Consider the following 12,905-nt stretch of genomic DNA (forward strand, 5'->3'; position numbering starts at 1 on the left):
AGTGTTGTACAGTACAGTAATTCGCTTTCCCCTTTGGAGCGGGGCGGGAACAGACAGGACCCGATCCCGCCCAGTGGCCGAGAGCCTTTGCGCTTTCTGTTCCCGGGGATTTGCTGGCCAGCCTGTGAGTCACGGTGCGCGCCTGCAGGATTGCAGCAAGCGCCTGCCAGGAGGCTGCAGCGCGGGGCGGCTCTTGCCAATCGTTCGCCCGCTTTTGCGCGCAGCCATTCGCTGGACCTGGTCCGCGGGGGCGTGCCGGGGGGCGGAGGGGTGTTACTTGAAGAAGTGAACTTTCTCCCCCCTCCTTTCCTCCCCTCCTCCTCCTCCTCCTTCCCTCCGCGCTCTCTTCCCTCTAGCAGCTGCCGCCTCGGGTCTGGTTGTCGCTCGGATGGCGCTGAGCTGCGGCGTCGGGGGAAGAAGCAGCAGCCAGGCTGCGGCGCCAGGCAGCTCCGCGTCGGCGGTCGGTCCCGGGCTGCTGATGGAGGTCGAGAGCCCCGGCGAGGAGGATTACGAGAGCCTGCCCACCAGCGCCACCCTGGGCACGCACATGATGGCCGGGGCGGTGGCCGGCATCCTGGAGCACACGGTCATGTACCCCGTGGACTCCGTCAAGGTGAGCCGGGAGTGCGCGCGGCGGGGGTCGCGGGAGAGCCTGCGAGCCGAGGAGACCCCCCTTGCCACAGTCCCGGGGCAGGGGACGCGCGCGCGCCCTCGCCACCCTCCGGGCGAGGGACCTTCCGCTGCCCCCTTTCTGGCGAGTCCTCGTTGCCCAAAGCTGCTGGGGCTCAGCCGTCCGAGCGGCAAGTGGCAGCGGCTGCCATGCATGTGTTTCCTTCGCCCTCCCGTCATTGCGTGGGGGGCAGGTCCCGGGCAGGGCAAAAGTCGGGCTGCGCTGCAACATGGCAGTGCCATCTAGGCTCTTACAAGCAACATCTCTTTAAAGGTAACAACTGACAACCCCCCCCCCCAATTAAGCCAAGAGGGGCGTGTTTTGCTGACTGCCCTCCGCCACCCATATCCTCAAATTGCCATTTCTTGTATTTACTACTACTTACAAATAGGATCCACTCATTCTGCATATTCATGCAGTCTAATAATAATCGTGCTTCAGCACTGCAGCTGGAAATGCTGTTTCTGCTAATGAGACTAAGGATGCATATAATAATAATGATAACAATAATAATTTATTATTTATACCCCGCCCATCTGGCTGGGTTTCCCCAGCCACTCTGGGCGGCTTCCAGCAGAAAAACAAAACAAAACAATCTATTAAACATTAAAAGCCTCCCTAAACAGGGCTGCCTTCAGATGTCTTCTAAAAATCTGGTAGCTGTTTTTCTCTTTGACATCTGATGGGAGGGCGTTCCACAGGGCAGGCGCCACCACCGAGGAGGCCCTCTGTCTGGTTTCCTGCAACTTGGCTTCTTGCAACAAGGGAACTGCCAGAAGGCCCTCGGCACTGGACCTCAGAATGATGGGGGTAGAGACGCTCCTTCAGGTATACTGGACCTGGCTCAAAGCACATTTTTCCTCCACCCTCTGAATCTCAGGAACTGGAATTTACTACAATTCCTGGCACCCTTAACAAACTACAGTTCCCAGGATTTTAAATATATATTTTACTATGGGAGTGTGTGCTTTAAATATACCGGTATGTCATGTACACAGCCTAAGAGATGCTGATGTTCTGTGCAGTGAATCATTGGCAGAGAGCACCCCTCTTAAGCAGTCAGTGGACCAGGGGGACTAGGCTAGTCCCCTAAATGTTCCTAGTAAATTAGAGTATTAAAGCCTGGCTCCTCCTTCCCAAAGTCCAGGAAGCTTCTGCCCACCTTAGGGAGGGATGTGTGTTTGACTTCCACACCACTGCTAGTTTCTCCAGTTCTTAGCCCAATGCACTGGGCGCTGTTAACCCCGTGAATTGTTTAGTTACCACAGTCAGGATTAAGGAGGGAATGTGCCTAATTCATGTTAGTGAGAATAGAGTAGGAGGAATGGTGGCTGCAGGACTTGGTGTTCTCCTGCTGCTAAATATTAAATTTATAGGTAATCTTCAATCTTTGCTTCACCCCCATTCTCAGTTTAGCAGCCCTTCTCCTGCGTTCTGTTACTTGGAGATGGCTGCACCACCTTCCTAGGTGAACAGGTGAACTGCTTTCCCTCCTGTCATTTCAGTTGGTGGTTGGCTCTTACCAAACACTTCGCAGGAGTATTTAGAAGTGAGCTCTGGTGCCCATTTTAGCATTATTGCTGAAGGGGTACCATGGAGTTCCCCTGCCCATCTGCTAGCAAGACTGCATTACTGTATCCAATTTCTTGACATGTGTGTGTGTGTGTGTGTGTTCATTGTTCAAATCAATTGCCAGTGTGCAATCCTAAGCATACCGTGTTTCTCATATTTTAAGACATGTCTTATATTAATTTTAACTCAAGAAAATAAGCCTATGGCTTATTTTCGGGGGTGTCTTATTTTTTGCCGAGCCCCGACTGAGCGGGAACCAGCAAAGGCAGCAGCCCGCCGCCGGCATGGAGCTCGGCAAAGCGCGCGCTCTGTTGGAGCTCCATGCCGGCGGCGGGCTGCTGCCTTTGCTGGTTCCCGCTCAGTCGGGGCTCGGCAAAGCGCGCGCTGCTGCCCTTGCCGGGTCCCGCTGGGTCGGGACTTGGCGCGGCGTGCCCTGCCATACCGTACCAGCATGTCTTATTTTCGGGGTATGCCTTATATTTCGCCAGGTCTTGAAAATCCTGCCATGCCTTATTTTTTAGGGGTGCCTTAAAATATGAGAAACACGGTATTTGTTCAGAATCCAGTCCCATTGTGTCCAGCAAAACTTAGCTGGAAGTAAGTATGCATAGGATTGCAGCTTACAGAACTCAGACTAATGTTAACGTTGCTTTAACAAAAACAAAAACAAAAAAGAGCCACTCTTCCCACCCCTCATTGATCAGGTTTAGTCTCATTTGCACACACACATTCATAGAATCATAGAACTGTGGATTTGGAAGGGACCACCAAGGGTCATCTAGTCCAACCCCTTGCAATGCAGGAATCTCAACTAAAGTCTCCATGTCAGGTGGCTATCTAAGCCAGGCATCCCCAAACTGCGGCCCTCCAGATGTTTTGGCCTACAACTCCCATGATCCCTAGCTAAGAGGACCAGTGGTCAGGGATGTTGGGAATTGTAGTCCAAAACATCTGGAGGGCCGAAGTTTGGGGATGTCTGATCTAAGTTCTGCTTTAAAAATCCCCAAGGAAAGGAGAGTCCACAACCTTCTCAGGGAGACTCTTCCACTGTTGAACAGCTCTTACTGTCAGAAAGTTCTTCCTGATATTTAGTTGGAATCTCCTTTAATCTAACTTGAAATCATGGATTCAAGTCCTACCCTCCAGAGCAGGAGAAAACAAGCTTGCTTCATCTTCCATGCAACAGCCCTTTAGATATTTGAAGATGGTATCGTTCTAAGTTCTCTAGCGATATTTAGTATAATAGGCTAATGCTTTCTGCCACTCACTTGATTGCAAAAGCAGTCTGGCAGCATGGTTATGTCTAGTAACAGCATGGGCGTGTGCCTGACGTTAAAACTCTCATTAACAAAAATGTGGCAATGTGCTACTTGCTTGCCTTGCGAAGCACACTCTGGTTTGGAGCAGGAATTTGTGTGTTGCTCAAGAATGAGGGAAAATGCAGTTGGGTGGCTGGCTTCCCTCCCTCAGTTATTCTTGTGGCTGGGTGGCGATTCCCTGATCTCAGGTTTTGCTAAGTGCAATCTTGAATGCCAGGAAATTTTCCGTGGCTTGACTTGGGAGTAGCTGTCTCCTGTCAGCTATACATGGAACACAGCAAATGTGCCTGCTCTGTGAACAGAGGAAGGCCACAGCTCAAAAGGAGAGTGTGAGCTTTGCACACAGAAGGTCCCAGGTTCAATCCCTGGGGGAGAACACTGGAGAGCCTCTACCAGTCAATGTAGACATTATTGGTCTGGCCTGTCTTGGTATAAGGCAGCTTCCTATGTTCATGCTATCACTCTGACTTCTGCTGCAGCAGTGGGAATCCTGTACACATGTTTAAAACCTATTCCTACGTTTCCCATGGAACTTCAAGGAACATTGGTTTCTCCACCGCCATTTCATCTTTCATAGCATGTATATCTGCCCCTCGTTTGATTGAATGAGTTGATTCTCAGCTCCTTACTTGAGGTCTACCTAGAGGAATGATGCTTCTAATCAGAGTTGGGAAAATATTTCAGATTCCTAGAACCCTGCACCAGAATTTTAGGAGATAGTATTGAGGATAGGCCCCCCCAACTCAGAGTGTCTGGGCATCTAGTGATTAGGTACCAGGAATCTGATTGGCCCAGCTCCTACCTGAGGGAAGTGGTATTTCTGAGTTGGAGGGTGGCCGTGGTAGTTTAGGGCTGGGCGCAGAGCCAGGATAGAGTAGCAGGGCTGGCTCAAGACATTTTGGTACCTGAGGTGAACCACAAAATGGCACCATGAAACAATGAGTGAAGATCTACATTGGGAACAAGGAGGCAATAAAGATCTTCATCGGGATCTGCTGCCTCTGTGGATCCTGCTGCCTGAGGCAGTTGCCTCACCTTGCCTCATGGGTCGGCCAGCCCTGCAGAGCAGAGAGTGTTTGGGGATGGAACAGTGCCGAAGGGGCAGGTGGCATAACCTGAGAAGCAGCCTTGGTGTTTTGAGGTCAGAGTCCATCTTGTATTGTCCTATTGTAGCTTCCGCTGTTATAAAACAAATTGCCTGCTTTCCTTTTCCAAGTGTCAAGTTAATAATACTCAATGTTGTGCAACTAGGTAGCTAACCTGTTGGACCCCTTTGTAAAGTGGATTAAACACATAAAATTCTTTTGCGTGTGAGAGAAATGCTGGTAAATAAGCCCTAATGACTGGTTTGGTGGTGGTTCAGTCATCTCTATGTAATCTTTTGCTGAGGGTGGCAGGTGTAGGTGAGCCAAAGGTGATGATCATGAACTTGTAGGAGGAGTTTGAAGTGGGAGCAGTGGGGTAGGTGAAGTGAAAAAAGAGACGCACTTGCACACCCTTCTAATAAAGGGCAGCACTGAACAGGTGCAGAACGCCTTTCCCAAACCCAGGAGCCAAATGTAGCTTTGCGCCAACACATTTAGAATGAAGTAGAGAAGCAGGTAACAAGGTTGTCATGCAGACGTGAGCCTGGGTAAGTACCATTAAGGGACCCAGGTGGCGCTGTGGGTTAAACCTAGGGCTTGCTGATCAGAAGGTCAGCGGTTCGAATCCCTGTGACAGGGTGAGCTCCCGTTGCTCGGTCCCAGCTCCTGCCAACCTAGTAGTTCGAAAGCATGTCAAAAATGCAAGTAGATAAATAGGAACCGCTACAGTGGGAAGGTAAACAGTGTTTCAGTGTGCTGCTCTGGTTTGCCAGAAGTGGCTTTGTCATGCTGGCCACATGACCTGGAAGCTATACGCCGGCTCCCTCAGCCAATAATGCGAGATGAGCGCGCAACCCCAGTGCACTTCTTTTTCTCTTGGTACAATGCAATGAAATCTTAACATCCAAAACACACAGGAATGCAGGAAGCCTCCTTCTACTGAGTCAGACTATTGGTCATTCTAGCTCAGTATTGTTTACCGTAATTGGCAACTGCTCTCCCGGGTCTCAGACAAGCGCCTTTCCTAGTCCGGCCCGGAGATGCAGAGAATTGGAACTGGGACCTCCTGCACACAAGGCAGATGCTCTGCAGTGGAGCTGTGGAGGGTCCTTGGCTGATTGTATTGCTTGCAGCAGTGAATGCTGGAGGATGGCGGGACTTTTCTAAATATGCCAGATGTAAGTGAGCAAAGCTTTTGAAAACTAACATTAAACAGCTCTACTCATTTGGATTTGTGACTGCTGTTTAAGAAGTGGATGATGGTAAGAACATTTTCACGCCTTTACATTTTTACAAACACTTGAAGCATTATTATTACTGTATTATTATTGCTGTTAGTACAGTGCTACCTTGGGTTAGAAACACTTCAGGTTACAAACACTTCAGGTTACAAACGCTTCAGGTTACAAACTCCGCTAACCCAGAAATAGTACCTCAGGTTAACAACTTTGCCTCAGGATGAGAACAGAAATCGCAGCAGGGCAGCAGCGGGAGGCCCCATTAGCTAAAGTGGTACCTCAGGTTAAGAACAGTTTCAGGTTAAGAACGGACCTCCGGAATAAATCAAGTTCTTAACCAGAGGTACCACTGTATTAAAATTTGCATACCACCCTTCATCTAAAGATTCCAGGGTGCTTCACAATATAAAAATACAAAATGAGAATACAAAATACATAATAAAACAAAAACAAACCAATAACCTCCCTCCCACACATTTAAAAAGCCATAGAACGTTAATCAGCCAAATACCCATTTAAGAGTTCTTGGCTGGACGTAATCTAGAATTTGTCATAGACCTTTTATCAGGATCGTTATGCGTGCTAGAGAATTTGGGGTTGGGGTTCTTCCATATTGTTAGGTGATGAGACCCCCACACCCCTCCAGTTCAAAGCCTAGTGAAATACAGTGGAACCTCGGTTTATGAACACCTCAGTTTACGAATTTTCGGTTTACGAATGCCACGGACCCATCTGGAACAGATTAAAAAAATTCCTTCAGTAGCACCTTAAAGACCAACTAAGTTTTTATTTTGGTATGAGCTTTCGTGTGCATGCACACTTCTTCAGATACGAAAGCTCATACCAAAATTAAAAACTTAGTTGGTCTTTAAGGTGCTACTGAAGGAATTTTTTTTATTTTGCTTCGACTCAGACCAACACGGCTACCTACCTGTAACTGGAACAGATTAATTCACTTTCCATTACTTTCAGTGGGAAAGTTCGCTTCAGGTTAAGTACGCTTCAGGTTAAGTACGGACTTCCAGAACCAATTACACTCATACTTCAGGTTAAGTACGCTTCAGGTTGAGTACTCCGTGGACCCGTCTGGAACAGATTAATCCACTTTCCATTATTTTCAATGGGAAAGTTCGCTTCAGTTTATGAACGCTTCAGTTTATGAACAGACTTCCAGAACCAATTGTGTTCATAAACCGAGGTACCACTGTATGAGAAATGGGAGTCCCACTTCAAAGCCCAGTCCAGTGTGTGGGGATGAGGGACTATTTCAATTTCAGCATCTCGGTTTCTTATTATTCCATTGTTAAGTTCAGCTATCCACATTTCTACATCAGTTTGTGAATTTTATTTTATGTTCTCATGAAAATTCACCAGAATTTTAGTGCAATTTTCCCTAATATGCATATATTTGTATGTAGTGTTGCCTAATGCACACATTTTTGCAAAGCATGTTTCCCTGATACAATGCATTTTTTTGTGCTTTTTTCTGCACACTAGTATATGCATTTTTGTACACATTCCTGGCTGGCGAATTCCATTGCAGAATTTGGAGCAGAATTTGGAAGGGATGACTGAATGGTTAGAGTTCAGCAGAAGGTTTAAGGAGTTGTATATCACATGTAGGAGGAAGTGGAGACTTCTGAGTTTGGTGATGGGGAATTTCTTCACTCTTTTATGGATAAGGAACTTAAAATCATTTCCTCTACGACTGAAGGAACATGCTTGCTTTGAAGAACTACGTCAGCTGGCTTATGAAATATCAGAAACCATCTTTAAGCGCTCCTTTTAATTTTTCCAAGGTGGTGATTTGGCAGGCTTAAAGGTTTAGAGTGTTGTAAAACATGATAAAGAAGCAAGGGCGGAGGAGGGACGGGGAGAGTCTTACTGGTATTAAATTACTCGGTGAACTTGAAAATGTGGATATGTGCTGAACACTTTACAGTTCAATGTATAGCAGTAATTGGTGAAAGTTGATCTGTGCTAAGTGCAAAAACAAATAAATTTCATGTTAATTGTAAAATAGTGACATATACATACACCTAAACACCCAGGGTGAACCTACAGTTAAAAACATAACAAAAAAAGAGAAAAATAAAACATCAGTTTTTTAAGGTGCTAAGCAGACCAGATTTGAAGCTTGGTGGTTTCATGGAATGTTTGACAGCTGTCAGTTGACCATCACAGGAACTATAGTTTTTGGTGGAGTCAAACTCTGCTGCACATGCCAAGAGAGCTTTTTTGACGGGTTCCCTTAATCTTCCTTATCCCTCACCCTGTTTGGACATCTCCTCCCTACTCTGGGCTTTGGTTGGGATGAGAAACCTTCGTCCCACCAGAAATGGTTGGGCTACAATTCCAGCAGCTGTGACTATTGACCATGTTTGTTGAGGCTGATGCAATTTGTACTCCAGTAGCATTTGTGAGCCACAGGTTACCCATGTCCAATTTATCCCCTGTTCTTTCCATCCCTGACTAGAGATGTGAAGGCCCGGGGGAAAAACTGAAAAAATTTGGGGGAAAACCGCCCCCCCTTTTCCCCCTGAAGCCTTTTTTGTTTTGTTTTTCTGAAAAAAAATAAAAAAATAAAAAATAGATTATGGAATATTTTATTTTAACATGATGAATAAAATATTTTAAGATAAGGGGTTCAAATATTTTATAAATCATTTCTAAAATAATATGTATGGTATCTAATTTCTGTGAGGACAAGCAAATCCTAAATAACAAACTGAACTCTCCAATGCAAGAGCAAGATACATTTCTTCCTTTAGGAGGTGCTGTTGTCACCAGAAAAGAAAAAGGTTTCAGTTTTGTTTTTGCATGCGTGTGGTATGTGTTGGTTCTCTTTCTCTTCACTAGGCCTCAAAGCACTGGAAGAAAATATAGAGCAACAAAAAGGGCCTGAAAGTGTTATGTGCTGTCGTGGCAATCAGAAAAGTGTTATGAAAGAAAAAAAGAAATGAAAATATTTTAAACATTAAATGCTGTAAAACAGTCTTTAAAAATAAACTAATTTAAGCATATAGTAGTAGCTAAAGTGGTTAACAGACCGCACACATCAGTGTGAGGAAATACATAAGGTCTCATGGGCAAAACATGGGAGGTGGAGTAAGCATGTTGCATAGCAAACAGTGATGAATGACAAGGTAAATTTCAGTTCCTGTTTGGATACACTATATTTTTAATATGCTAGTTGTGATAATTTTATGCCTATTAAAATTGTCCATAGTTATATTTTATGTTTCTAAAGTAACAGAATGACTTTCAATCTGGAAAAGAAAAAAGAAGTGCTAATGTAGCATTTATTTCCATTTTTCAGAAAATTTTCGTTTCCCCCGGAAAAAAACCGGGGGAAAACCCGGGTTTTTTCCGAGTTTCAAAATTTCCGGAAATTTTACATCTCTATCCCTGATCCCTTAGAGCCCTATACCTTGAAGCTGTGTTTGAACACAGTGTGTGAACACTGTGTTTCTGTGTTGACTGGGGTCACACCCACACAGTACATTTAAATCATATTTATTCTTCAGTAGTCATGTCTTCCCCAAAAGAATCTTGGGAAATGTAGTTTGTTAAGGGTACTGGGAATCATAGTTCTCTGAAGGGTCTTCGAAGAACTCACAGCACCCTTAACGGATCCTATAAACTGAATTTCTTAAGGGTGCCGAGAGTTATGAGACCCCTAACAGAGCTACCATTCCCAGCACCCTTAACGAACTTCAGTTCCCAGGATTCTTTGGGGAAGACTATTAAAGTGGTATAAGAGTGGTTTAAATGTATTGTGTGGCTGTGACCTGGTTCTTCAAGGCTGCAGGGGGGTTGAATTGCATTCCTAGAGAACTTGGGAGGTGCTGTGGCTGAACAGGAGCCCTTTGGACAAAAAGGATGTCCTTCGCCATTTGGAGATGATCCGTACTGAGCTCTTCTCTTCCTGCAGCAAATGCCAAATTTCTCAACTGAGTCTGAAGATGAAAAGTTTCAAATCCTCCGGCCTAGTTTTTGTTTAGTGTGCATTTACAGACAAAATGTGGAGTAGGACTTTTTGTATGTGCAGGTGGAAAGTTGATAATATCCACTTTGGGGGAAAAATTGGGTTGGGGCAGGAAGCTAGACATGTTCAGTGTGTGTGTTTATCTAGCACTTAAATTACAGGCAAAGTCAGGGACAGCAGCTAAACAAATTTCGTTAAGGTAGAATGTGCTCAGATTCCATACTTAACACTGCCCAAACCTTATTAAAACACACTACTCTTGGGGGACAGGAGTGTCTCTTTTTCACCTTCAGTGGCAGGTGACCCTTTGTTATAAATACCTTCATATGCTCCTTGTTTTGGTGTCTGAACTTAGGCAGAATCATTATTGAACTGTCTCTGTATCTCTGTCTCTAAGAGATATTGACTCCTAGGGAGAAACCCCCACCTCCACCCCCATACAGAATGTAAGCAAGCAGTCCAGGATATTGCTTTTGGGTATTTGTGCAGTTGGAAAATCTGCTTTTTAAAAAACTATGCCTGTGGCTGTGGAATTCACTTCATGTGTGTTGAAGGATCCAGGAAGCAATGCAGCAGAAGCCAAATTCATGGTTCTCAGAAGTCCTATGACTTCTACATGTGATACCCAAACTAGAGTAGAAATATTGAAATCAGTAGAGTTAAGAAACTCAAGTTTGGCTTAGTTGGCTATCCACTTTTAATTTTGGGGGCTGGGAGAGATGGTTGTTCTGTGTTCAGGCCTCTCAGTTCCACCATAAGTGCTGAAGAACAACATCTGCCCTGTCAGCCACCTATTACGGTACATCATTCATATTATTACAGGGACCTCAATGTTCGTGGGACTTCAATGAAAATTAAAATATTTTCTGTTCCGTCTTTCCACAGTGGAGTCTACAAGGCATGTTAAGCATGTTTCAAATACAGCTGTAACAAAAAAATCTGAAATAATCCAGCTGCAAGGTAACTAAAATATGAAATATAGGCTACAAAAGAGCAGCCTTCGAGCAAGGACACTTAAAAGCTCTTTCAAATGAGACTGTCTTCAGAGTACAAGATTGCAAGCCATATGGGAGTTGGTCTGGTTGAACTTGGTGGGACTTACTTCTGCACAGACATGCATAGATGTGTGTTCTAGTGCAGAAAGGGACACTGGGATTTGTTCTACAGCCACCGAAGGTTGAAGTTTGTAAGCAAAAACACAGGTCCTCTCCCTCAAGTGGCTGACAGTCTAGACCAGGGGTGCACAACTTGTGGCCCTCCAGATGTTGTTGGACTACCCCTCCCATCATCCCTGATCACAGGCTATGTTGGTTGGGGCTGAAGGGCATTGTAGTTCAGAAACATCTGAAGGGCCGTCGGTTGTGCACCCCTGTTCTAGATCATGGATCTGTCTTACAGATGCTGCTGACTGGACCCCCAGTTCCCACCAGTCCCAGCCATCGAAGTCAGTGGGGACCTCTGCATGTCGGACATTGTATTCCACACAACTTTGTAAATAAACTCATAAATCTTATCAGATTGCTGGGGTCTGGCAGAAGAGGGAAAGAAAGTTCTGCCCTTCATGCAGTATTGTGGTCTTCATCAAAAGTTTGCTTGTGTGAAGCTCCTGTTTTTGACCTGAAGATCCAGGCTGATTTTGCAGATACAGTGCTTGTCAGTGGTGAACCAACTGTGATCTGATCCACATATTGTGGATCAGCTTTTAGGCCCAAATCTCAAACATGATGCTGTGTGTGTGAATTTCAGACTTGTGTGACCTATTTGTTTTGTTTTGCTAGGATCCTCCAATCTACCAGCTGGGAGTAGGTGCAGGAGAGGGGCTCCAGGATGCCCTGGGGTGCCTTGAAAGATTGTCAAGGGTGCTGCAGGCAACACTGGCCTCTGTCCCTCTTTCCTTCCCTCCCTCCTCTGATGCCCTCTCACGTCTCTGCCTCCCAAAGGCTTGCACGGAGAGGTGCCTCTGGGGCTGGTCAGGGGGTGCTTCCCAGGCCCCTGTGGGGCAGTGTGAGGCACCTCTCTTTGGGGTGTGTGTGTGGGGGGGGGGGACAGCTCAGAGACCAGGGACGGCAGCAGCAGTTGGCAGTGTTAGCAGCCAGCCTGGGACTTGTAGCTTGGGCAAGCATTGCATTGCTGTGCTGTGCATCACCTGTCGACCCAGTTTGAATGATACACTGGCTTCACGGAATGCTGCTTGGCTAAGTTTTTGCTTGCTTGCCCATCATGTTTAATCGGAGCTTAGTGTGTCTTCTGCATGTTTAAGAGGTTGCACAGGACCACTGAAAGACCGCAGGGTGAAATGCTTTCATTCTTTCTCTTTCGCAGGTTGCACATGGCCTTCTGAAATGACATACCGTACTTTTCTGTGTATAAGACTATGTTTTTTTATTCCAAAATCATGTTCAAAATTTGAGGCCGTCTTACACATGGGTAGTGCATTGTGGGGCCGTGGGATTGGTGGCTGCTGCAAGGGCTGTTGTTGATTGGCTGTTGCTGCAGCAATTGGGCAGGCACATGACGCACATGAGCGGCATTGTCTGTCTGGCGGATGAGCGATTTTTGGCATTCCCCCCCAAAAGTTCAACAACTTTGGGGAATCCCCCCCTTTTCTTAATTTTGAGTCCCTAAAAATAGGGGTGTGTGTGTTATACACAGAAAAGTATGGTAACTGGGGGAGGTTTGGTTCTCTTCCCTTTTCTGCTCTCCTGCTTCCAGCAAAATCGGCTTCATGATGATTAAGTAGCTAAAGAGGAGCTTTTGCATGCTGGCTGCGCTGCTCTAATCCAGCATGCAGTTATTCAAAAGTGTGCTTTGGCATGCTTTTCTAGTGTGTGTTGCCAGAGCTTGGCAGAATTAAGTGTACACAAAGTTGCTTCGCATGGCTTACGAGCACTTCCTGTTTTTTTGGATGAAAAACGGGTCTGCTTATCTTATGTGATGTGCAGCAGGAGAGCCAGTGGTGTGAATCAAGGCCTTCTATTGGTTCTAGTTTTGGGGAAATCTCTCTTTTTGAAATCTAAAACTAAACCTCCCTAA

General features: G+C 45.8%; 1 protein-coding gene across 2 annotated transcripts in view; it reads left to right on the forward strand.

Annotated features, from left to right (window-relative positions):
- Positions 1 to 285: 285 nt before the first annotated feature.
- SLC25A37 (solute carrier family 25 member 37) overlaps positions 286 to 12,905 on the forward strand; it is a 36,554-nt gene continuing 23,934 nt past the window's right edge. Inside the window, exon 1 of one of the 2 annotated variants that reach the window (XM_088657823.1) lies at positions 286 to 613. In XM_088657823.1, the coding sequence (XP_088513949.1) occupies positions 389 to 613 (225 nt within the window). In that variant the 5' untranslated portion in view covers positions 286 to 388. The remainder of the gene's footprint in view (positions 614 to 12,905) is intronic. The other variant, XM_035139213.3, reaches the window with a different exon arrangement.

Source organism: Zootoca vivipara, chromosome 14 (assembly GCF_965207765.1).
Source record: "Zootoca vivipara chromosome 14, rZooViv2.hap1.1, whole genome shotgun sequence".
Lineage (NCBI taxonomy): Eukaryota > Metazoa > Chordata > Lepidosauria > Squamata > Lacertidae > Zootoca > Zootoca vivipara.